The following is a 27,242-nucleotide window of genomic DNA, read 5'->3' as shown; positions in this document are numbered from 1 at the left end:
TTGATTGATTGATTGATTGATAGTATTTTGCGTGTGATATTTTCCGAGTGTGATAAAACAAGTTAGAATGACAATAAATCGGAAAGACTTAGTTAGGGTTAGGGTGGGTGGCCGAGTGGTAACGCACTTGCGCTCGGAAGCGAGAGGTTGCGAGTTCGACCCTGGGTCAGGGCGTTAGCAATTTTCTCCCCCCTTTCCTAACCTAGGTGGTGGGTTCAAGTGCTAGTCTTTCGGATGAGACGAAAAACCGAGGTCCCTTCGTGTACACTACATTGGGGTGTGCACGTTAAAGATCCTACGATTGACAAAAGGGTCTTTCCTGGCAAAATTGTATAGGCATATATAAAAATGTCCACCAAAATACCCGTGTGACTTGGAATAATAGGCCGTGAAAAGTAGGATATGCGCCGAAATGGCTGCAATCTGCTGGCCGATGTGAATGCGTGATGTATTGTGTAAAAAAATTCCATCTCACACGGCATAAATAAATCCCTGCGCCTTGAATATGTGCGCGATATAAATTGCATAAAATAAAAATAAAATAAAAAATAAATAAATCCCTGCGCTTAGAACTGTACCCACGGAATACGCGCGATATAAGCCTCATATTGATTGATTGATTGAAAGACTTAGTTATCGTACAGTAACAACATGTCATTTAATTACTTGATTTTGGGATAGTTTCGGAGCAGTTTTGAAAAAATTATTGCATGGGTTCAGTCTCGTTTTCACGTCCAAATCGTCAGAAAACTTTCCAAAATGTAAGACAAATTCTGCAGAGCAGCTGAGCTGCTCTTCACACAACTTTTCTGTCGGTGTCTGTGTGTCTGTTTATCTTTCTCTCTATGTCTCTGTTTCTCTGTCTCTCTCTTTCTCTGGCTCTCTCTCTCTCTTTGTCTGTCTGTCTGTTTGTTTCTTTTTTGTCTCTCTTTCTGTCTGTCTGTCTGTCTGTAAAGCTGTCATAACTGTTCCTTTTATTTCTATCTCTTTCCTTGTTTTTGATTAGAATTTTGACTGTCTGCGGGATAAAAAAAAGAGCATTTTAGCATTTCTTATTCTGTTAGTGTTAATAAGATAAAGATCAATTCAATTCAATTTAATTCAATTCAATTCAATACAATTCTCTCTCCCTCATTCTCATTCTCATAAATCAGACTCAGTGTTTGTGCTATACTGCCTTGCTCTGCTGAGTGTGTGTGTCATACCGCTTTGCTCTGCTGAGTGTGTGTGTTTGTGTTAATTACGGTCTGTCTGTATATTCTTGTGTCTGTCCGTCTGTCACTCAAGGGTAAACCGGCACGGTTAGCCTAGTGGTAAGGCGTCCGCCCCGTGATCGGGAGGTCGTGGGTTCGAACCTCGGCCGGTGTCACGATTTCATCTTTCGCCTGTGTACATATTTCCCCCTCGATATTTACTCGAGACTTAAATGTTGTTTCCTGGTAAAATTAAGAAGGGAAATTATTTATGGACGAAAAGCATGTCAGTTTCTTGCATGTGAAGAAAATTGGTTGTGAAATTAAATAGATTTCACTCCCAAAATCGAATTCTTCGAAAACATGTACCGAGTGGTTACGTCCCTTGAGTAAGAAGGGAAACATTTTAGGATGAATCAAATTTCTAAGTTAAATAAAATAATTGGTTGGACAAATGTGGCCCCATGAATGTAAGGTACACAAGGTCGCTCATCAGTACTATCGAAGGGTGTTTTTTTGGTTCAGTGTAGAGTTTATACTAGATCAACGAGGCCGAAAATCGAAATATCAACACGGCGAAAGATAAAAACGTCACACCGGGTCATACCTAAGACTTTAAAATTGGCAATCTAGTGGCTGATCCACATCCCATTTTGGTGCAATCCCATTTTTGCCGCCGTCCCATTTTTTGCCCCATCCCATTTTCGCGACATTTCACAAGCCAAGCGTCATTTTATAAAATTTATAATTCTGAATGATTAATGAGATGAGGCTGATTATAATGATGATGCTATGGATTTCCAATTTGGATTGAGACTACGTGACAGGGCATTTTACTAACATGTCATAACAAAAGCGCGACATCCCATTTTGACACCATATCCCATTTGGCCGCCATGCCGTTTCACCGTATTCCATTTATCCCCCATCCCATTGTCGCGACATTTCACAAGCCAAGCGTCATTTTACTACCGTGTCATAACAATAGCGCGTCATCCCATTTTGACACCATCCCATTTGGCCGCCATCACATTTTTTATTTATTCTTCTTGCCAAGCCTCACTATACTACTATACTGCGTTATTCAACTAGGAAGACATTCCGTTTACGCCAAATTCCATTTTTGCCACAATCCAAAATGTCGCGAAATAGAGATGGCGGCAAAATGGGATGACGGCAAAACGGCATGGCGACAAAATGGAATGTGGCGCTAGTGGTTTGACACGGTGGTAAAATGACACATGGCCTATGAAATGTCGCAAAAATGGGATGGGGGCAAAATGGGATAACGGCCAAACGGGATTGCGCCAAAATGGGACGTGGAGCTAATGGTACATGACATGGTGGTAAAATGACACTTGGCCTGAAAAATGTCGCAAAAATGGGATGGGGGCGAAATGGGCTAACGGCAAAACGGGATTGCGCCAAAATGGGATGTGGAGCTAATGGTACATGATATGGTGGTAAAATGACACTTGGCCTGAGAAATGTCGCCAAAATGGGATGGGGGCGAATTGGGATAAATGCGAAACAGGACTAATAGATCCCTTGACTTGGGGTAGTGCGACTCTGTCACTGCTAGCTTTCCACTCGGAGGAAGCGACCGGAATTTCCCAACGATGGGACATCCTAGTAATGAATTATTTTTTTTTTAATTCTTAAAATTAACAGAGTCGCGCTACCCCAAAAGTCAAGGAATTGTGTGTTTACCTTGACTTTGGAGATGACAAGAAAATATCGGGCGCAAAAACGTGATTTGTAAAATTTTTCACAACATATGTCGCCTCGCGCCATGTATGTGATGAAACCATTCATATAGCTCTGCGGGAGCTCTGCACTTTTGGACGTCTCCATTTCACTGCTGTACAGCAAACATCGTCCCCAAATACCTGTTTGTTTCTAACAAATCACGCTGGAGGTTGCATTTTATGTAATAACCTCCTGAAATGAGTTTTGACACTTTAGAATGGCATGTAAAATGACACATGGCCTATGAAATGTCGCAAAAATGGGATGGGGGCAAAATAGGATAACGGCCAAACGGAATTGCGCCAAAATGGGACGTGGAGCTAATGGTACATGACATGGTGGTAAAATGACACTTGGCCTGTAAAATGTCGCATAAGTGGGATGGGGGCGAAATGGGCTAACGGCGAAACGGATTGCGCCAAAATGGGATGTGGAGCTAATGGTACATGATATGGTGGTAAAATGACACTTGGCCTGAGAAATGTCGCCAAAATGGGATGGGGGCGAATTGGGATAACGGCGAAACAGGACTAATAGATCCCTTGACTTGGGGTAGTGCGACTCTGTCACTGCTAGCTTTCCACTCGGAGGAAGCGACCGGAATTTCCCAACGATGGGACATCCTAGTAATGAATTTTTTTTTTTTTAATTCTTAAAATTAACAGATCGAGTTGCGCTACCCCAAAAGTCAAGGAATTTCGTGTTTGTCCCTTGACTTTGGAGATGACAAGAAAATATCGGGCGCAAAAACGTGATTTGTAAAATTTTTCACAACATATGTCGCCTCGCGCCATGTATGTGATGAAACCATTCATATAGCTCTGCGGGAGCTCTGCACTTTTGGACGTCCCCATTTCACTGCTGTACAGCAAACATCGTCCCCAAATACCTGTTTGTTTCTAAAAAATCACGCTGGAGGTTGCATTTTATGTAATAACCTCCTGAAATGAGTTTTGACACTTTAGAATGGCATGTAAAATGACACATGGCCTATGAAATGTCGCAAAAATGGGATGGGGGCAAAATGGGATAACGGCCAAACGGGATTGCGCCAAAATGGGACGTGGAGCTAATGGTACATGACATATGGTGGTAAAATTACACTTGGCCTGTAAAATGTCGCAAAAATGGGATGGGGGCGAAATGGGCTAACGGCGAAACGGGATTGCGCCAAAATGGGATGTGGAGCTAATAGTACATGATATGGTGGTAAAATGACACTTGGCCTGAGAAATGTCGCCAAAATGGGATGGGGGCGAATTGGGATAACGGCGAAACAGGACTAATAGATCCCTTGACTTGGGGTAGTGCGACTCTGTCACTGCTAGCTTTCCACTCGGAGGAAGCGACCGGAATTTCCCAACGATGGGACATCCTAGTAATGAATTTTTTTTTTTTTTAATTCTTAAAATAACAGAGTTGCGCTACCCCAAAAGTCAAGGAATTTCGTGTTTGTCCCTTGACTTTGGAGATGACAAGAAAATATCGGGCGCAAAAACGTGATTTGTAAAATTTTTCACAACATATGTCGCCTCGCGCCATGTATGTGATGAAACCATTCATATAGCTCTGCGGGAGCTCTGCACTTTTGGACGTCCCCATTTCACTGCTGTACAGCAAACATCGTCCCCAAATACCTGTTTGTTTCTAAAAAATCACGCTGGAGGTTGCATTTTATGTAATAACCTCCTGAAATGAGTTTTGACACTTTAGAATGGCATTTAACGCTCATTGAAGTTTTAACAAACTTTCTAACACCTAAAACATTCATAGCACCGATAACGTAATTGTAGCTCTGCACTTTGTGTACACATACGTCCCCATTTCACTGCTGTACAGCAAACATCGTCCCCAAATGCCTGTTTTTCTAAGAATCACGCTGGAGGTTGCATTTTATGTAATAACCTCCTGAAATGAGTTTTCACACTTTAAAATGGCATTTAACGCTCATTGAAGTTTTAAGAAACTTTCTAACACGTAAAACAAAAGAGACCCCAAATGCCTGTGTTTTGAGCAAGATGGCATTTTGATACACAGCCGACCCCAAATGACTGTAAAACCACCTATGTGTGTGTGTCAGTGTGTGTGTGTGTGTGTACGGTGTGTGTGTTTGTGTGTGTGTGTGTGTGTGTGTGTGTGTACCAAGTGTATGTTGACGATTAAGTTATCTGAAGCAAGAACGGAAGAGAACATAAAGCGACATTAATGATGTTGTTCAGTCTCCAGCCACTGCCTTTTTGTCATAAGCACGTGACTTATAAAAAGTTGTACTCTTGAACGTCTTGTTTATATCAACATTAACGCGTTACAATAACTTACCATCCTTGATTTTTTTTATTTTTACATACAAGGTTGTTTTTGTGGGGTTTTTTGGTTGTAACTTAAAACTTCTGCCACAGGCCTCTCAGTGAGACTATTCACACAAGCCCATGCTGACTCACTGAGTTGCAAGAGGACGTGTTTTTTATGAGAAGTTCAAATAAAGTCTGTTCGAATCATTGAGGCACAATACATTTTACCTGTTAAAACTTGCGGTTTGTGTTTAGTAGAGACCCTTGAGACAACCTTTTTTTTTTAACACGAGCGGCAAAACTAAACTAAATTATGCTACACATACTACAAGGGAAGTAATCATTGAATAAAAAGCTCAGTAAAACACCGGCGGCTACTTCCCTTGGAGACTTTGGTCAAAGGGAAGTAACCTTTGTCAGTTTATCAAAGAGTTATCCAACCTCCATTCAAGATGGCGGACCTGCGAAGCAAGCAGCTTCCAAACTTGAAAATCAGCGTGGATAATACAGAATCTACGGACGAAAGCGAAGAGGAGATTGAAATCCAGGAAGAGAGTACAGTCGCGATTGAGGACGTCGAGGTAGAAGATTCTGATTTTTCGGTTGAAGAAGGAGAAGTGGAGAAAGATGATGTTGAATTCAATGTTCGCATCGGTTCATTACCTGAGGAAAAGCCAAAGAAAACAAGGCGCAAAGAAGCTGACGTTGGCTCTCACACTTCATCCAGATCTGATCGACAAAAAGACGACAGCGGAGCCAATGTTGAGAGGCGTCTCCCACCGGTTTGTACAATTAATTTCCACACTAAATCTCTGGCCGTGTAAACTGTGATGGCTAGAGACTAAGTTGTAACTCACTAACTCGGTCAGTAACTCAGAGTAAACATGATGTAATGTATACATGCTTTAGTTTCAGACTTAGTTTCTCTCTCTCTCTCTCTCTCTCTCTCTCTCTCTCTCTCTCTCTCTCTCTCTCTCTCTCTCTCTCTCTCTCTCTCTCTCTCTCTCTCTCTCTCTCTCTCAAATACGGCTTTGACCAAGTTTGGATTCAACAAGGCGTTGGAAATGAAAATGCGTTCATAACGGAATTCAAGAACAGACTAGTCACATTATACAAGCAAGAGTGGATAGAAACAGTACAAAGTAAAGAACGATTCCTTTTCTATAGCACTTTCAAGTCAGCCTTATCTATGTCTTCATACTTAAATGACCTGAAGCACGTCAAAGCAAGAAACTGCCTGATTAGGTTAAGACTTGGTGTCTCGCCACTCAAAGTGCATCGATTACGACACACTCGGTCGTCAACTGCTGAAGATTACTTGTGTCCATTCTGCGCAAACGAGACCGAAGATGAAATTCACTTTGTTTTGAAATGTCCAAAATATGCTGGTATTCGCGAGTACTACATACCTGCAAAATATTACAACCGCCCATCAAGCTTTAAACTGGCGCTACTTCTAGCGACACCAAACAGATCAATATTACTTAGACTTGCAACCTTCATCATGAACGCGTTTAAAATACGCAGTGAGTGGGGACAGTGAATATGAGATATTGCACGATCTTGTTTTATGTGTATGCTATTTTTGCTGCTTTCTGTCGATTGCTTAAAAAACAGTAATAAAGTTTTGTCTTTTTTGAAAACGTTAATGCGGCTATGTATCAGAGATGCAACGATTATGCATATAATTACTTGCAGATTTGCGTGTGAAAGGGCATGTGAAGGGATAGATGGAGTGATGAATAGATGGATGACGGATGAATGGTTGGACAGTCAGACGGTTGATTAGATGGATGGAGGTCAGAGGGACACGAGATGGATAGAAGGATGGATGGATGGCTGGCTGGCTGGCTGGATGGATGGATGGATGGATGGATGTACGGAAAGAGGACAGAGAGACATGAGTGAAGTGCGACAGAGACTGGATTTTGTGCTGATGCTTACTGTCCTTTTCCAAACGTTTTGCTGTTGTAAATGCCTGTTTCCACAGTCGTCATGTCGACTGTCATTACGATGATGATGATTTATTTTATTATGATTAATATTACAATGATTATTTTTCATGATGCATGAATGATGAAAATGTGTACACCCCGAATTGAAATGGGCCCAAGGCCCAATCAATAAACCATCCAGACTCCAGACTCCAGACTCTCTCTCTCTCATTTGGGTTAGGCCTAAAACAAAAATAGGTGTGGTTACAGTAACCCGACCTACCCTATTTTTAGGGGCCGACCCTATAACTTTTTATTACATTTTTAAAAAAAAAACACACACAAGAAAACGAGTGCAGAAAACACAATGAAAGCGCCCGAGTCGCACACTTATTTCCCTGTCAAGTAGGTTTAATTTGTACACATTAGAAAAAAAAGTTTAAAAAAAAAAAGTGATTGCCTACCTTCCTACCCTATTTTTTTTGGCTATGTTACCGTAACCACACCTATTTTTTTTTTGGCCTTAGTTATCGAAGTCTATTGTTTGACAACACAATTAGTTCATGCAAATTTTCCGCCTGTAATCGTTTATCATTAATTAAATGTCCAAAGAGACACGCACGACTGTCAGCGTCATGCTGCCTGAAAATACTGTCCACACTCTTTTTGTTACAGTTAGCACACTTCGCGACTGCCTCTTGTAACTCAAAGGCTGAGGCATGTGCTTTTGCCCTCCAGACCTCCCTGTGTGTCCCTGTCACTGAGTGTGATACTCAAGAATCGCTGTTCAAGTATGCAAACAACACCGTCCCCCGTTTCTGTAATGCGAGAATTTGCAAGTGAAGCGAGTGGGGCAAGGAACTATCGTTTCTTGGGCAATTCTCATCGTGAGGGACGCTAGGAATAGGATTTCGCAAGCATAGGCGAGGTAGCTTTGGCCTGCTTGCTAGGCGAGAAAAGATGGGGGCCACGCAGCTGCCAATCCGATTGGCTGTCCATGGCTGGTAATCAACCAGTGCAGACGACCTTTTCAGTATCAACCAAGGGAGTTTAATTCAGATTGCATATCCAGCAATTACACCGTTTCATATACACTCTTGCCTCCTAGCTCCGCGTCAGACCTCAATTTTGTGTTAATACATGTGACAATAGAATTAGATATAATAATATATTATAATGAAAAATGTCCAACATGTAAAGAATTAATCAGTGTCAATGTATTCATACTAATTACTACATGTATCTTCTATATTGCCAGGCAGCAGAGAAATACTTGCAGGAATGTACAGCTTGATTAGTTGTAACTTAATTATATTTATAACTTTAATTTTAATTATTTAAATATCATCAACAAATTTGCAGACTACACATCAATTGGTCAACTGAATTAATGCCACTGACACTGACAGTAATTTTAATTATTGTAGTAGTACTCTGGACCCCCCCCCCCCCCCCCTTTAAGACTTTCAAAAATCTGAGAAAATCATGTCTTTCTTTAAAAGGAGGAAGTTTTAAAATGGGGGTAAATTTACAGAAGTTTTGAATAAAATTAAAAAGTCTGAGAAAACAGAGTTTTAAACAGGAGGAAGTCTTAGATTGGGTGGCTCAAAAAGGGGGTTCCACTGTAATAGTAATGGATGTACACACCGACGTGTGAACATGTTATTCATTTCAATTGTGCAGGTGCCAGAGAAAAGGGTGTATGAAAACAAGTTTGGCAGTTTTGTCACAGGAATTGATATCACATCAAAGGTGAGATATTGTGTCTCTCGACTCTCCTCTGCAATTCATTCACTCAGATAGACTCATAGAGAGAGGGCAGATTTTTCAGGCACATTTTGGTGCTGAATTTGTGTTTGTGTGTTTTTTGTGTGTGTGATTATTGTAACTCACCCCCCATATTCTCTTTGTTACTTTATGTTGCTTTTGTTGGTAAGTTATGTTAGTGGTCACTTTCCTTTCTCTTTATCAAGCCTCACAATTCCGTGTTCGACATCTCTGAAAGTTTGTTTGTTTGTTTGTTTGCTTAACGCCCAGCCGACCACCAAGGGCCATATCAGGGCGGTGCTGCTCTGACATATAATGTGCGCCACACACAAGACAGAAGTCGCAGCACAGGCTTCATGTCTCACCCAGTCACATTATTCTGACACCGGACCAACCAGTCCTAGCACTAACCTCATAATGCCAGACGCCAGGCGGAGCAGCCACTAGATTGCCAATTTGAAAGTCTTAAGTATGACCCGGTCGGGGTTCGAACCCACGACCTCCCGATCACGGGGCGGACGCCTTACCACTAGGCCAACCGTGCCGGTTATCTCTGAAAGTGAAACATGTATGATCATTATGTGAATTAGGTGTTCACATTTATATTGATCTTGACAACAAAAAGCAAGCAGTATCCAGATGAATACACAGAACATGTTATAATGCAGTGGAAATGTGTCTCCCCTATCAGGAAGCCCAGGAGAAACGAGAACAGCGAGCCAAGCGCTTCAGGATCGAGGCGAAGGAGGCGGAGCAACACGCTTTGGACGTTCAGGCCCTGTACAAAAGGTATGTACTGGAGCAGAGTGGGTTAATGTTTGCTGTGTCATCGACACATTAACTGTTGTTTTTCATGTTGCAAGAATCTAACTTATAAAGCTGGTTTCTGTGTGTCTGTCTGTCTGTGGGTATGATGACTAAATGTTCCAAAACAGCTTCACCGACTAAGACGGGAATTGCACAGGGTTCATACGCTCCTTGAATCTCCTTGAATCTCCTTGAATTTTCAACCCCCCTTTTCAAGGACCTTGAATCTCCTTGAATTTGGAGAAAATGGTCATTCTTGTGTTTAACCTCCTTGAACCTCCTTGAATTCTGAAGTGCAGGCAAAAAAAAAAAAATGTTAATATTAAAGTTTTTCAGCAATTTATATCGATTGTGTGCGTGTTGTGTGCAAGTCGTGTGTCGTCTGCCATCGTGCGAAGGGAAGTTGAAACCGATTACTTCCCCTTCATCCGGGTAGCTTTTAGCGCCATTTCTGAAGAAGCAGTGTGTCGATTCAATGTGACAGCGTTTCAAGCCATCGCCGGTCGAAAATCGTAGTCATGCCGGGTGGAAAGTGCTTTTTTAACCCACGATGGCTGGAGGAAAAGGAATACAAGGATTGGATCCAGCGGGATTGCGACAAATACAAGGCTTTTTGCAAATGCTGCAAAGCACGTGTGGATATTTCAGTGATGGGCGAGTCAGCCCTGGTTAGCCACGCAAAAGGAAAGAAACACACAAATAATTTAAAAGCGTCTGCACCTGTAGTCCCGATTGCAAACTTCTTATCTGTAACGTCATCGCAAAGCTCTCAGTCTGCTTCTGTAACTGCAACCCCGGGTCCCGCGATGCCAACGTCCTCTCGGACTCTTTCATCATTTTGCACCAAGACCGATGTTTTAAAATCGGAAGTCATGTGGACAATGAACGCTGTGAACTCGCACTACAGTTTCAAGTCGTGTGAGAACAACTCCAAACTGTTCCAGGCAATGTTCCCCGACAGCCAAGTAGCGAAGGGATATCGTTCTGATGCAGAAAAACATAGACGATGAAATGAAGCGAGTTGACTCTCTCTAGATCCACACATGATACCTGATAGAAAAGAACAGTCAATAGTGTGTTAACTCCCACTAGTATTTTTAAGATGATTATTCAGCTTCCTTTTGAATTTTTGAATTTAAAAAAGTAAATAAATGTTTTTGTTTTACTTTACGTTTCTGGTTTGAGCTTTGAATGCATGGTTGATAAAAGTTTTTCCACGTGTATACCTATGCAATTTGACCTCCTTGAACTCCTTGAATACTCCTTGAAAACTCCTTGAATACTCCTTGAATTTCACTGTCAGGTGTCTGTATGAACCCTGTTGCAGGGTATGTTCTTTGCCCTTTCGAGTCGTGTCATAGGGTACTTACGGAAAAGCAAACTTGAGCATTTAGTTTTAGACAACAAGAAACACTCACAAGTATGTTGACCTAATGGTCTTTGCGGAGGACATAATTATTAAAACTTATTTGAGTATGCGGTGATTTTGACCTCAAGATGGCGCGAGGCGAAAGTGAATGCTACGCTTTGCATGTAAACAATCATTTTCACCACCTTAGATCTTTCTAAGCTATGACTTGGGAAAAGAGAATACTTCTGCAGTGTCTGCCCAGGAACGAAGCTACAGTACCTTGAAAAACTACAGCAACACAAAGAAGGCTCTCTGACACCTTGGTATGGTGACACTTGTTGATATGAATGTTTCTTTGTTTCCAGCCTTGGCCTGAAGGAGCGTGAGGTGGAGGAGGAGGAGGGGGGGATACGGAGGGAGGCTGTTCACCTGCACGGTACGGACGAGATGAGCACCAAGGACGTGTTTGGCTACTTCTCCCAGTTCCCGGCCAGCGGTGTGGAGTGGGTCAACGACTCATCCTGTAAGTTGTCTCCTCACACATGTCTGCTCTTACACACTGCATCAAGAGGTTCAGTTCCCTTAGAGCACTGGGCTGGGTGGCCGAGTGGTAACACACTGCATCAAGAGGTTCAGTTCCCTTAGAGCACTGGGCTGGGTGGCCGAGTGGTAACACACTGCATCAAGAGGTTCAGTTCCCTTAGAGCACTGGGCTGGGTGGCCGAGTGGTAACACACTGCATCAAGAGGTTCAGTTCCCTTAGAGCACTGGGCTGGGTGGCCGAGTGGTAACACACTGCATCAAGAGGTTCAGTTCCCTTAGAGCACTGGGCTGGGTGGCCGAGTGGTAACACACTGCATCAAGAGGTTCAGTTCCCTTAGAGCACTGGGCTGGGTGGCCGAGTGGTAACACACTGCATCAAGAGGTTCAGTTCCCTTAGAGCACTGGGCTGGGTGGCCGAGTGGTAACACACTGCATCAAGAGGTTCAGTTCCCTTAGAGCACTGGGCTGGGTGGCCGAGTGGTAACACACTGCATCAAGAGGTTCAGTTCCCTTAGAGCACTGGGCTGGGTGGCCGAGTGGTAACACACTGCATCAAGAGGTTCAGTTCCCTTAGAGCACTGGGCTGGGTGGCCGAGTGGTAACACACTGCATCAAGAGGTTCAGTTCCCTTAGAGCACTGGGCTGGGTGGCCGAGTGGTAACACACTGCATCAAGAGGTTCAGCTCCCTTAGAGCACTGGGCTGGCTGGCCGAGTGGTAACACACTGCATCAAGAGGTTCAGCTCCCTTAGAGCACTGGGCTGGCTGGCCGAGTGGTAACGCACTGCATCAAGAGGTTCATTCCCTTAGAGCACTGGGCTGGGTGGCCGAGTGGTAACGCACTTGCGCTCGGAAGCGAGAGGTTGCGAGTTCGACCCTGGGTCAGGGCGTTAGCAATTTTCTCCCCCCTTTCCTAACCTAGGTGGTGGGTTCAAGTGCTAGTCTTTCGGATGAGACGAAAAACCGAGGTCCCTTCGTTGTACACTACATTGGGGTGTGCACGTTAAAGATCCCACGATTGACAAAAGGGTCTTTCCTGGCAAAATTGTATAGGCATAGATAAAAATGTCCACCAAAATACCCGTGTGACTTGGAATAATAAGCCGTGAAAAGTAGGATATGCGCCGAAATGGCTGCGATCTGCTGGCCGATGTGAATGCGTGATGTATTGTGTAAAAAAAATTCCAGCTCACGCGATCTGCTGGCCGATGTGAATGCGTGATGTATTGTGTAAAAAAAATTCCATCTCACACGGCATAAATAAATCTCTGCACGATATAAATTGCATAAAATAAAAATTAAAAAATTAAAAAATAGATCCCTGCGCTTAGAACTGTACACACGGAATACGCGCGATATTATAAGCCTCATATTGATTGATTGATTGATTAGAGCAGCAATAACCAAATTTATCAAATGTTTTATCTGTGTGTCTTAAACTGATCAAGTTGATGAGACTTGTCAAAAACGTAGATTATGTGATAAGCTGGACATTCTTTCCAATAAAGAGACCAAAAAGCAATGTACTCACGTTAAAATGACGAACACGGAACGAATAACAGCGACGTTTCGACCTAAGGGTCTTCTTCAGGCACAAAAACACAAAAGTACACACACAAAAAAGAAGAAGAAAGACGATAGAACAGATAAAGAGAAGAATAACTGACAAAACAACTGCACTGCACAAACCAACAAGACAAAGACAGAAGCAAGGGAATACCGTACTTTCCGGGTCATAAGGCGCGACTTTTTTCCTCGAGTTCGACCCCTGCGTCTTGTATAACGAAGCGCCTAATCCGTGTATGAAATACGAAAAAAATCAAAGAGACCGCTTGAGTACCAGTAACAACTTGTGATAATGCATGTTTCAGCTACTAGGTACTGCCCTGCCTTTGATCTGGCCGCACACACAGATTTCCACTCTGTTAAACTCGGTCACTGACCGGTCACTGACCCCGATGCAGGAAGTGTTTCCTCTCTCAGATATGACAGGGGAACCACCTCTCATGGCAAAAACTGGGTCATTGACCTCTGGGAAGAAGGTCGTGTCTTTTAACAAGGCCACCCAGCTATCACAATGCCTTTGATCTGGCCGCACACATATTTTCACTCAGTTAAAGTCCGTCACTGACCGGTCACTGACCCCGATGCAGGAAGTGTTTCCTCTCTCAGATATGACAGGGGAACCACCTCTCATGGCAAAAACTGGGTCATTTTGGTGCGCCCTATCGGCCCCCTGCGTCCAATGGGTGACTGGATTACAATTTTTTTTTAAAAGAAGGGGGTGCGTCTTAGATAACGAAGCGCCTAAGTACGGTAATAATAATAGAACATTTAAATATCGCTTCTCCACAGCTTGAAAGGCTTTACAATGGCTTTGGGCGGGGGAATGGAGGAGATGATAAACAAATAAGTACAATTTGCAGTAAATGACGCCTTAAACAAATGGGAAAATATACAGCAAGAAGCAAACATACAAAAACATGCATGAAAGGTACTGAGCAGAAAAACGAAAATGTGTACTGTTTGCAGCAGGCAAATGTTTTTTTCGCTTACCTGGTATGGTAGAGTAAAGTGTTTTTCGGCTTCCCTGTACTTCCCTGGTAAAGTGATGTGTTTTTCCGCTTCCCTGGTAAAGTGATGTGTTTTTCCGCTTCCCTGGTAAAATAATGTGTTTTTCTACTTCCCTGGTAAATGAATGTATTTTTCCGCTTCCCTGGTAAAATAATGTGTTTTTCGACTTCCCTGGTAAAGTGATGTGTTTTTCCGCTTCCCTGGTAAAGTGATGTGTTTTTCCGCTTCCCTGGTAAATGAATGTGTTTTTCAACTTCCCTGGTACAATAATAATTGTCACTGCGTGTGTTGCCAGGCAACGTGGTGTGGCCAGACAAGGTGACCTCTCTGCGCTCCATGCTCAAACTCAGCCGTAGCTACGACGACATCATGGCCGCTGAGACCAAGAAGAAGAAGGAAGAGGAGAACAAGAAGAATAAAGACGAGGAGAGCAAGCCAAAGAAGAAAGACGACAAAGACAAGGAGGAGACAAAGAAGACAGAGAAGAAGAAAAAGAAAGAGGCCGGGCCTAAGGATGAAGGTATGTGTCAAGTGAAACAGAGTCAGTACTTTAGGGATTATCAAGAATTGGCATCACTAACTGTGCAAAGTAAGATCAAGGGAAACAGAGTCAGTATTTTAGGGATTATCAAGAATTGGCGTCACTAACTGTGTACAGTAAGATCAAGGGAAACATGACCCTAAGAGTCGCTATTTCTTTAATTTATCTGTGATTTACGTCATTCACTGTGTGAAGCAGGATACATTTGATTGGGTCAATGTCGTGATCTTCGGTAGATATGAAACGGTCGTATACATCAATATATGTGATTCTCAAATCCTGTGATACAATGAAGCATACTATATGTAGTTTCTATTATTGAAAAGAATAACTGCAAGAAATGTCAGCTGTTTTTAAGTTTTCTAAATGTTCAGCACACCAACATTACATTGTTTTACTTTCTGTGTGCATGTATTTGTAATTATCATGATTTATTGATACCATGTGTGTATAGAGTCAGAAGATCAGAAAGCTAGTATGGAGGAAGAATTGATTTTAGTGGAGACTAAGTCTGATGGTCTAGGATAACACAGACCACAACATGCGGTACGGTATGTGGCATACCATACTTAACTTGATAGTAATTGGGAGAGTTCTACTCAGGGGTCGACACTAACTTATTTGGCCTGGGGCCACACTGGCCCCGGAGATGGAAATTGCTGGGGCGGAAAAAAAAAAATCTGGGGCCCACTCTCAGTATTCACGTGCGGCAATGCATTGTCTGTTTTTCTTCATCGTACTGAAGCCAGGGAAATTCTTTCAACCATTTGACATTGAAATTACGACAGCGCTTCGCGCTTTTGGCTGCATCGGTCTCCTTTTTTCGTTTCTCTCCACCCTGTTCTTCATCTTCATTTCCATGTCTTTTTACACCAGGGATGTGTCGCCACATTTTGCGTTTGGCATTTGAAGGCGATACTTATCTCTCACGCTAAAGAGCGCAATCTGGGAGTTATTTCCCTTACGACATTGTCCTTCGACGATTTGAATGTGTTTTTTTCTTGACTGCGGCATTGATCGTAACGCAAATTTCAGTGACGACTTTGACTGGCGATTTTTAGTGATTGGCTCTGCTGGCATTAGAATTTTCGGTTTGTCATTGTTGGAATTTATCCTGGGGCGGAGTGGGCCCCAAGCTTCGGCAATGTTTGGGGCGGAACACAAAACTCTGGGGCGTTCCGCCCCCCCGCCCCCGCTAGTGTCGAACCCTGCTACTTCACGAACCATGCTGCAGGAAGCTTTGCCACTGAATTTTTGGTAAAAATACTTGGCAAAATCAGTCAACGGTTTGGCTTTATTTGGGACAGCCCTAATTGTAACATTGTGCCTAGTGTGTCAGATTTGTCAAGTCACTCCTTGGCTTACTGCTTGCAGAAATGAAAGAGGAGGGGGCGGGGGATGCAGACAAAGCGCCAGTCACAGAGACACCAGACAAAGCGCCAGTCACAGAGACACCAGCACAAAGCGCCACAGACAAGGCAGAAAAGACACCAGCAGGGGAGGAAACCATGGAAGTGGACGATGACGAACTCGACCTGATGGCGGAAGATGACGCAGAAATCGCTCCCAAAGACGACGCAGCCACAACGGACAAAGAGGGGAAGGCCGACTCCGCCACAGCTGACAAGACAGGTACAGAGAAGCCATCCACCACAAAGAGCAAGAAGAAGAAAGAGACAGAGAAGACAGAGACAGAGACGGGTAAAGGCAAGGACGGGAAGAAGGCAGCGGAGAAGAAGAAGAAGGAGAAGAGCAAGGACGACGGGGAGGAGAGCGACAGCAGTTCTAGCAGCAGTTCCAGCAGTAGCGGCTCTAGCAGCGGATCCAGTTCGGGGTCAAGTTCAGGGTCGTCGGGGTCGTCAAGTTCCGGTTCCGACTCTAGTTCCAGCTCGGGGTCTGACTCGGATTCCAGTTCAAGCTCTGACTCCGAGTCTGAGAACGAGAGGAAAAAGAAAAAGGTGAGCTATTAACTAGCGTCATTCAACTCACTTTGTGTTTAGGAGAGGCGGCCAGAAATGAACTACCGCTACCTTTTGATTCCTGAGAAAGGATCTGTAGTGAACGTTCCACTTTGAGCCTGCCGTCCGGAGCAGTCAACTGTCGCAAGTGAAGGTAGGAAACGGGCAGACGTTTCAAAGTTGATGTCTTACTATTATTTCGTCTAACGTTTATGTTGGTTATTCACTGTATTGTCTACTGCATGTCTGAATTGAGGAAGAATTGGGGGGGGGGGGGGGGGGGGGGGCTTATGCGCCTTGTAGACCGTTAAAAATAGTCATTGCAAATCATCACTCTTTGGTCAAGTCTAAGCACTTTTCCCCTGTATATGATTCAGAAGTCGGCCGAGTCACAGAAACACGACGCCGACACTGGGGAGGTAATACCAGACAGGCGTCAGCGCAGTCGTCAGAAAAAGGAGAGTGGCGTCCCCTGGCCCCGAGGCAAGTGGCGACTGGGTGTGCCCTGCAAGAAATCACGCTTCCTCTTCATGAGATTCGCTACACAAGGTGAGACTGCAGTGATAGACTTGGTCAGACTTTGTTTTGAATAATGTTTTTAAATAATGTTTGATTTGAATGATGTTTGATTTGAATGATGTTTGATTTGAATGATGTTTGATTTGAATGATGTTTGTGACAGTTTTGTTTTTCTATGATTCAAATATTTGAAGGTTATAATTCCTTTTCTCGTTTTCTTACTTTTTTTAATTTATTTTTTAATTCTTATTTCTGGTTCTGTACGATGATGGATGTGTAGCTTGATAGAAAGCTTCTGATATGAGATGTCTGTTGTGTTACTTGCTTCACTATGACACCTGTGTGTCACCTATCACACCATGTAACACCTGTGTTGTTTCAGACGACAAGAAGGAGGTTGGAGCAGAGAAGAAGAGTGAGTATTACCGCAAGTACGGCAACCCCAACTACGGAGGTGAGTGGGGCAGGGATGGGTGTGTTACTGCTGGCCTTGTCTCTGTCTGTGCACTGAGTCAAAGTGTTGGTCTGTGGGCTGGCCTTGTCTCTGTCTGTGCACTGAGTCAAAGTGTTGGTCTGTGCGCCGGCCTTGTCTCTGTCTGTGCACTGAGTCAAAGTGTTGGTCTGTGGGCTGGCCTTGTCTCTGTCTGTGCACTGAGTCAAAGTGTTGGTCTGTGGGCTGGCCTTGTCTCTGTCTGTGCACTGAGTCAAAGTGTTGGTCTGTGGGGCTTTTGGGTACAAGTCACTTGTACTTCTGCTGGTGGTGTTGATGAGTGTATGTGCCTGTGTGTTCATGATTGAGAAGACTTAGTCCACTGCTGGCTTCAGATAGTGTGTAATTCAAGTATCATGGGCTCAGGTAATCACCAAATCATGTTTTTCATATATGTAGTAAAGGAAACTGCTCAGTTAATGTAGGCTGTCAATATAATGTCAATAATAAAAAATAAAAATAAAATAAAAGAGATAGATCTAAAACATCGAAAAGATCGTGTGCAATTCACGAAAGATGGACTTTAAGTGAAAGAAGATATTGTGCGCCGGGTTGTTTTCTCTTTCGTACATGCAGTTTCAAGAGTAAATCACAAATCAAATTTGTTATCTGAACACGCCCACTATGTTATCAAACGGGTTCATAGTAAGAATCAGTAAGTTTGATACACACAATGAAAACCTCGTGACGTATCTCACTATATGTCACGGGAAAAAAACAAGAAAAAAAAACCAACAACAACAACAACAACAACAACAACAACAACAACAACAACAACAACAACAACAACAACAATTAGATTATGTTGATGAGATAATGAAATAGTTCCACAATCTCCAACAAAAATACAGACTTTACATAGAAATGACTTTCTGTCTGTTTGATGGCAACTAATGTTGCTCCTACAGTATCTCTTTTTGTTTGATAATGACAGGTGTTTATTTGGTGTTTCAGGTATCAAAGGTCTCATCAGCGGTTCCAGGTGAGTCTGTGCTAGCAGAAACTGTCACTCTTACTTTGTGCATGCGTACGTAATTATGTATGTGGTTTTAAGTATGTTTGTGTGTGTATGACTGAATTTGTGCGGTAATGAAGTGAATGAGAATTTAAGTGACAGGGGTGATGTAAATGCATGTGTTGCTGCAGCTCATTTGAACATCATATTCTTCCTGTGTTGTGGTTTGTACATGTAGGTCTGTCACCATTTTCTTTCATTTCCTCCCCCAAATGATAAGCGACTGCTTTAACAGCGGTAATGATGTGAATAATGCGGTAGTCTCTGCAGGTTAGTTTTTAAGTGGTGTTTTTTATTTTTAGATCTTTTCTTTATTATTTTGTTTGTGTGTGTGACTGTGTGTGTGTGTGTGTGTGCGTGACTGTGTGTATGTGTGTGTGTTTGCGTGTGTGACTCTGGGTATGTGTGTTTGCGTGTGTGTGTGTGACTGGGTGGGTGTTTGTGTGTGTGTGACTCTGGGTGATGTGTGTGTGTGTGTTTGGGTGTGTGTGTGTGTGTGTGTGTGTTTGTGTGTGACTCTGGGTGTGTGTGTGTTTGTGTGTGTGTGTGTGTGTGTGTGTGTGTGTGCGTGTGTGTGTGTGTGACTCTGGGTGTGTGTGTGTGTGTGTGTGTGTGACTCTTGTGTGTTACTGTACTCTAGTTGTGCAATGTGTTACAAGCAGTGTCATGTTCCCCAGGAAGCGCAGGCTGCGGCAGGACAAGCTGGACAAGGAGCACAAGAGCCAGGGGCCAGACGCCAGGGAGATGATTGACAGGAAGCGCAGCCACCCCCACGGTCGTCACGGTGACACAGAGGACGGGGAAGTGTCCAACGAGGACAACGACTTGAGGGAGGGGGCCGAGGGGCGAGAGGAGGAGGGGGAGCTGGAGTCAGAGGAGGAGGAGGGAGGTGTGGTGATGCAGGTGGTGGACAAACCCAAAGACCTGCGCCAGCTGTTGAACAGAGAGACAAGTAAGTGAGAGGTCCGTGGAGACATTGCTTTTGATGCAATACAGTGGAATCTACATTTTAACACCTTCACAGGTCTGAGAAAATTGGGTCTTAAAACAGAGGGAGTCTGAAAATGGAGGTCAGTTTACACAGGTTATCAACAGAACATCTGAAAAAACAAGGACTTAAAATGAAGGAAGTCTTGAATTGGGCGTGGGGGGGGAGGAGGGGGGTCTTACACACACAAAGTCACTGACACACATACCCAGACACTCACACACCCACACACACACATGCAAACACACACACACCCACACAGAAGACAAACACACATACCCACACAGAATGACAAACACACATACCCAGAGTCACTGTACCTACCTTTATCTTTCTCTTGCACTTTAAAAAAGAGTGTGGATTTGGTTTTGGTGTTGGTATGCACTGGCTTCCCGTATTCAGTATTTTGTTTGATGAAATCTCCTCTTTTCAAGTCTTCCAGCTTCTTGTTCAGCTCCCTCAAGCTGGAGTGCAGTTGCCCCCCTTGCATTACCATTGTATCATTGAGTGATTGCACTTTATTCATGCATGAATAGAGACTGATAAGGTGTTTTACAAACACAGTGGAATGCCATGCCCCCCCCCCCCCCCCCCCAATTAAAGACTCCCTCTTCTTAAGACCCTAATTTCCCAGACTTTCTGTTCAAAACCTCTATAAATGTACCCTCTTTTTGAGGGCCGACTTTCTGTTCAAAACCTCTATAAATGTACCCTCTTTTTGAGGGCCGACTTTCTGTTCAAAACCTCTATAAATGTAGCCTCTTTTTAAGGGCTGACTTTCTCCGACTTTCTGTTCAAAACCTCTATAAATGTAGCCTCTTTTTAAGGGCTGACTTTCTCCGACTTTCTGTTCAAAACCTCTATAAATGTAGCCTCTTTTTAAGGGCTGACTTTCTCCGACTTTCTGTTCAAAACCTCTATAAATGTAGCCTCTTTTTAAGGGCTGACTTTCTCCGACTTTCTGTTCAAAACCTCTATAAATGTAGCCTCTTTTTAAGGGCCGACTTTCTCCGAATTTTGAAGGTCATAGAAGGGCAGTTCCACTGTAATGCAAAACAACGGACAATCCTGCCACTGACGTGTGTGGTACTTCTCTTTTGAGATCTCTAAACATGAGATAAGATAAGGTCTTGATAAGGAGGGAGACTTACAATGAGGGGACGTTTACCGCTGTTGTCAACAGAAAATATGAGAAAAGAGGGTGTTGAAAGGGGTTTGGACTACCAAGCAATGCATTCTGTGTAACGATACATTATCTAACGGACAAAACTGTGTGTACCAGAGGCAGCCCCCAGACTACCAAGCAATGCATTCTGTGTAACGATACATTATCTAACGGACAAAACTGTGTGTACCAGAGGCAGCCCCCAGACTGCGTGAGGACAGCTCACTGGACAAGGTGGTGGTCAACAAACGTCGCAGGGGAGACCGCTATGACGAGGACGAAGATGAGATGGATCTGGACGCGGAGTTAGAACACTTGATGGAACGGCCGACCAAGAAGCGGGCGATCATGGGACGGATGCACGCCGATGAGGAAGAGGAGAGAATCAAAACACAGAGGTATGGCTTGCTAATTTTGTCTTCCTGTCCCCTGCTGGTTCTGTCTTGTTTAGTAGCTAGTTGGTTGTGCAGCTACTTGTGACCACTTGTATAGCGACCACACCAAAGGATACCAGTAAACACAATCGACAAAACGAGCTCCTGCATTGTGGGGCTGGTGTGTGAACTGGGGTTTGATTAATTTTGTTACCTGTCTTAGTCACTCTTACAGATATTTGTATGTGATTTTGCTAAAACAAAATGGTGTTACAACTGACGAAGTGTTCCAAGAATTGAGCAAGCAAATCTATCGATGTGACTTGCATCAGTGACTGACTTTTGGGAAGTAAAACAGCATAAGAGTTGTGTTATGTGTCAAACATGTGCATTATGTGTGATGTGTTTTGTGCATTACAATGTGCGGTGTTGCAGGTCAAAGACGGGTCTACTGACTGTGGTGGCGGCTGACCGAGGGGCCGGAGTTCACTCGCGTCTGTCGGGTCGTCTGGGCGGCCGACTACAGCTGCCTCGGGAGCGAGAGTCAAGGCCGCGGGCAGAGGTCAGGCCACACAGGGAGACGGGTCATGCATGGGGAGGCGACGCTCGGCCGCCCAACTCCGAAGAAGACGAGGAGGAGGAAGAGGAGGAAGAAGAGGAGGAGATGGACGACTTTGCTCGAGAGCTGGCAAGCTACCGCAGTCTGCGCAACCTGCCGCCCCCGCCCAAGTCTCAGATAGCCAAGGCCGCCAAGCAGAAGAGCTCAGCTGTCAGTGTCGCTGCAAGGACTGAGGACAGTGAGGGAGAAGGGGGAGGGGGGGATCTCAGGTCCAGGCTAGGGGCACACAAACGATCAAAGGATTCGGACAAGCGGAGTTTTCCCTCCATGCGTATAGAGGTCTTGGACGATGATGATGAATGAGTGACGGTGACTGTTAGTGCGTGTCTAGCTGGCTGGCTGGCTTCTGCCTGGGTGGAGAGAGATACAGGGTGACCCCTCAAAAATGCAACCCACAAAAATTTTGATAACTATTTCATCCGTTGACCGAAATACTTCATATTTGGTTAACATTAACCTAAGTTATGCATGACCAATCCACAAAGTGTCAAGTTTGTAAGTCACCAGTTGTAGAAGTAATTAGCATTTTTGTGGGCTGCATTTTTGTATGTCACCTTATACATGTGTTCATGGCAGACTTGGGTTGTTTTGACACGTTGTTATGCTGCTCATCATTGTGCGTGTGCATTGTGCAAAGCACTGACTGGCTGTCTGGCTGGCTAGTTGGCTGGTTGCTGCCTGCATGAAGAGATGCTTGTGTTCATCGTAGAGTTATGTTGCTGTGTCCGGAATATGATTGTGTTGATGCGCTGATCATTTTTTTGTTGTGTCTGTGTTTTCATTGTTCAAAGTGTTGACTGGGTGTCAGGCTTCCCACACACGCTCCACCCAGAGAGTCCTAGATCCCCAGCTTTAATGTAAAGAGGGTCCTTGGACCCATCAGTGGAACTTTAGAGGGTCCCAGACCACCAACTCTAATGTAGAGAGGGTCCTTGGACCCATCAGTGGAACTTTAGAGGGTCCCAGACCCCCAACTTTAACGTAGAGAGGGTCCTTGGCCCCATCAGTGGAACTTTAGAGGGTCCCAGACCCCCAACTTTAACGTAGAGAGGGTCCTTGGACCCATCAGTGGAACTTTAGAGGGTCCCAGACCCCCAACTTTAACGTAGAGAGGGTCCTTGGACCCATCAGTAGAACTTTAGAGGGTCCCAGACCCCCAACTTTAACGTAGAGAGGGTCCTTGGACCCATCAGTGGAACTTTAGTGGGTCCCAGACCCCCAACTTTAATGTAGAGAGGGTCCTTGGCCCCATCAGTGGAACTTTGGGTCCCAGACCCCCAACTTTAACGTAGAGAGGGTCCTTGGCCCCCTCAGTGGAACTTTAGAGGGTCCCAGACCCCCAACTCTAACGTAGAGAGGGTCCTTGGACCCATCAGTGGAACTTTAGAGGGTCCCAGACCCCCAACTTTAACATAGAGAGGGTCCTTGGACCCATCAGTGGAACTTTAGAGGGTCCCAGACCCCCAACTCTAATGTAGAAAGGGTCCTTGGACCCATCAGTGGAACTTTAGAGGGTCCCAGACCCCCAAATTTAACGTAGAGAGGGTCCTTGGACCCATCAGTGGAACTTTATAGGGTCCCAGACCTCCAACTTTAACGTAAAGAGGGTCCTTGGACCCATTAGTGGAACTTTATAGGGTCCCAGACCCCCAACTCTAATGTAGAGAGGGTCCTTGGACCCCGTCAGTGGAACTTTAGAGGGTCCCAGACTCCCAACTTTAATTTAAAGAGGGTCCTTGGACCCATCAGTGGAACTTTAGAGGGTCCCAGACTCCCAACTTTAATTTAAAGAGGGTCCTTGGACCCATCAGTGGAACTTAAGAGGGTCCGAAGACCAAGAGGTTCATATTCTTGCTTTCGGAAGGCACATTCCTCACCGACAGATGATCTTTGGAGCGCTCATTTCACCGCCAATTTTTTAAAGTTCCCCTGAACCCTTCATAAAAATGTTATGGTCATATCAGTTAGATTAAAACTTAATTTCGTCTGTACAGATCTGGCAGAACATTTTGTGAAAACAGTACCGCCAGTATGCATGGTAACCGATATGACATGCGTCCCAGGATCTACTCTTTTTAGATTTAATGTGTCCATGAATGTCTGGATTGTTTTTGTCAGCATCTAGTGTGTAAAGGATGCAGGGATGAACAGTTCTGGGAGCCCTGGTGTGTGTGTATGTCAGACTTCTGTGCGCAAGGAAAGAAACATATGTTCACCAAGGTTCCATTTTGTTTGTGGGGGGTAGGGCTAATTTTTAACATCGTTCGTCTTGTTCGCTTTCTGTGTGTAGCGCAAAATGTTGACTGTGTGTGTGTGGCTGGCTGACTGGTTTCTGCCTGGATGAAATTTGAAGAGGTTATACCCACAGACTTGTGTTGCCGTGTCTCTGATGTTATTATTGATGTGCTGTTCGACGAGCGCTGTGGCGGGGTGGTAAGACGTCGGCCTCTTAACCGGAAGGTCGTGAGTTCGAATCCCGGCCGCGACCGCCTGGTGGGTTAAGTGTGGAGATTTTTCCGATCTCCCGGGTCATCTTATGTGCAGACCTGCTAGTGGCTTATCCCCCTTCGTGTGCACACGCAAGCACAAGACCAAGTGCGCACGGAAAAGATCCTGTAATCCATGTCAGAGTCCAGTGGGTTATAGAAACACAAAAATACCCACGCCGAAAGCGGCGTATGGCTGCCTAAATGGCGGGGTAAAACGGTCATACACGTAAAAATCCACTCGTGCAAAAACACGAGTGTACGGGTGAGTTTCAGCCCATGAACGCAGAAGAAGAAGATGTGCTGTTCATTGTGCATGCTGTGTTGTGGGTTGTGTTGACTGTTGGCTTGATTCTGCTTCTGTTGGATTCAGTTTGTTCGTTCGTTTATTTATATGTTCTTAGTATTTGTTATTAAAAATAAGGTTTGCTACTGACACAAATAAAATGTTTGCCTGACTTTTGGGTGAACTTTGTTGAAAGACTCATTCCTGGGTTGTTTGTTTATGAGAGACAGTCCGAGCTGATGCGACAGCCAATTGTTTCAAACAGTACACATACATGTACAAACACATTACAAATATAACACACACACATGCACATATCGTATCATTCAAGATATGCTGCAAAAGAGATACTAAAGAATGATGCTCATTTAAGCTTTATTACTTTCAAGTTATGTAAGCAACACCTCTCTCTCTCTCTCTGTCTCTGTCTCTCTCTCTCTCTTTCTCTCTCTCTCCGTCTCTCTCTCTCTCTCTTTCTCTGTCTCTCTCTCTGCCTCTTATTAGAATAGTCCCTCTCTGGGCGAGGGCTGGTTGAAAAGAAGCTCGTTTATATTGCTTATGCCACAACCCTCGTAAAATAAAATTTGATTTGATTTGATTTGATCTCTCTCTCTCTCTTTCTCTCTCTCTGTCTCTCTCTCTCTCTGTCTCTCTCTTTCTCTCTCTCTTTCTCTCTCTCTCTTTCTCTCTCTCTCTCTCTCTCTCTCTCTCTCTCTCTCTCTCTCTCTCTCTCTCTCTCTCTCTCTCTCTCTCTCTCTCTCTCTCAATGATGATCTGAAACGATGTGTACAAACATATGTATGACCAAGCCTAGCACACACACACAGCAAACATAGCTTTACTCAGTACTGGTCAATCAAACCCACAACACTGGTAGGGCCTACAATATATCTGCGGGGGTAAAAACACGTTTGTCAAAACAAACGTACCTTCCTCGTATTAGTCATCTTGTCAACCACTCGGATGTGTCCAGAATTTTACATGCGGTATAACAGCACCCTTCTACTGTGGAACTCCCCTTCCCCCCCCACCTCCAAAATAAAGAAACCATCCTTTTTAAGACCTTGTTTTCTCGGACTTTCTGTAGGCCTACATAACCTCTCTAAAATGACCTCCACTTTAAGACTCGTTGTATTCAAGACCCAAATTGCTCAGATTGTTGGTGGTCTCAAAAGCGGGATTCCACTTGGACGCATACCAAACATCAAGACGCCAGTGGTCGCTCTCTGTGCAGAGTGGCTGGTGTTTTATTTATTTATTTATTTATTTATATGGGAGATTTATATAGCGCTTGACGTTCTCTAAGCGCTTTACATATATTAATTTCTGCCGTGTGAGATGAATTTGTTTACACAATATGTGACCCTCCACCACGGAATGAGTTGCATGTCACCTTTTCATGATTTTCATATTTTTACATTTTCTTAAAGGGTTTTTTATTCTCCATCCAGTGGTGAAAACCGTTTTAGAAAAGAGTGAACACTTTTCGAGTTATAAGCCGGTGACTATGGTGACCCTCACACTGTTACTAGACACCCCGCGGACTTATATTATGCCTAGCGCAGAACCGCGTGAGGTGACATGCGACTCATTTCGTGGTGGAGGGTCACATATATCACGCATTCACATCGGCCAGTAAATCTCAAGCCATTACGGCGAGTATTTACTTTTCACGGCCTATTAACCAAGTCACACGCGTATTTGGTGGACATTTTTTTTTTTATCTATGCCTATACATTTTTGCCAGGAAAGACCCTTTTGTCAATCGTGGGATCTTTAACGCAGTGCACACCCAATGTAGTGTACACGAAGGGGTCTCGGTTTTTCGTTTCATCCGAAAGACTAGCACTTGAACCCACCACCTGGGCTAGGAAAGGGGGAAGAAAATTGCTTACGCCCCGACCCAGGGTCGAACTCGCAACCTCTCGTTTGTACTGAATTAATTCCAAGTGTCCGTTACGACATTGATTCAACAAAAAGTTGCCACTCTACACAGACGGCAGCAGGGATGTTGATTGATTTGTACCACGTGTACAACTGAAAGGATGCTCTGATTTGATGGATGTGTGATGGCTGACACGGTCTGAGGGAAGGTATACATGTATCTTTTAATCAACGACTGAAGAATAAATTCTGTGTTTGGAATGTTGATAACAAGGCATGGCCAGAAAAATCACAAATTGCGATGGCAACCACAATCAAAGAAGACTATGTATATATAACATAACATTTGAAATTTGCCACTTGAAATTCTTTGTTTGGCTTTTCTTTTCCTTGATTTTGTTATATATGCAAAGACAACACATACAATTAAACCAGACACACACACGGTAACACAACCATTGCAAAACACCAATATATATTTATAGAAAGACAAACATATAAAATGTCACCCGATGTACAATAGAACAACAGCAAATTTAAAATGAGCCAAATGCATCCACACGCACATGCGCTTGACGCCAGCTTGTAAAAGAAATGGAATGGAAAGACGCTGATGGCGGTTCCTAATTGAACCCTAAGTCCACTTCGCGAAGTCTTTTTACCGAAAACACAGTACTAAAACTCCGTGCGGCCAACATTTCAACCAGTT

At 44.0% G+C, this 27,242-nt stretch overlaps 1 protein-coding gene across 1 annotated transcript; it reads left to right on the top strand.

Moving 5' to 3' along the window:
* Positions 1-5,675: 5,675 nt before the first annotated feature.
* On the top strand, positions 5,676-24,850 carry LOC138976785 (nuclear cap-binding protein subunit 3-like). The gene is made up of 12 exons (XM_070349677.1): positions 5,676-6,015; positions 8,851-8,919; positions 9,626-9,723; positions 11,458-11,615; positions 14,504-14,728; positions 16,124-16,707; positions 17,085-17,256; positions 17,609-17,680; positions 18,671-18,698; positions 19,409-19,683; positions 21,078-21,282; positions 21,694-24,850. Exons 1-12 carry the CDS (start codon positions 5,686-5,688, stop codon positions 22,178-22,180), a joined length of 2,703 nt encoding a protein of 900 aa, XP_070205778.1. The 5' UTR covers positions 5,676-5,685; the 3' UTR covers positions 22,181-24,850.
* Positions 24,851-27,242: the final 2,392 nt, after the last annotated feature.

The sequence above is a fragment of the Littorina saxatilis genome, linkage group LG9 (assembly GCF_037325665.1).
Source record: "Littorina saxatilis isolate snail1 linkage group LG9, US_GU_Lsax_2.0, whole genome shotgun sequence".
Lineage (NCBI taxonomy): Eukaryota > Metazoa > Mollusca > Gastropoda > Littorinimorpha > Littorinidae > Littorina > Littorina saxatilis.
Note: the sequence above shows the minus strand (reverse complement) of the source record. Positions and strands in the feature narration are given on the sequence as shown.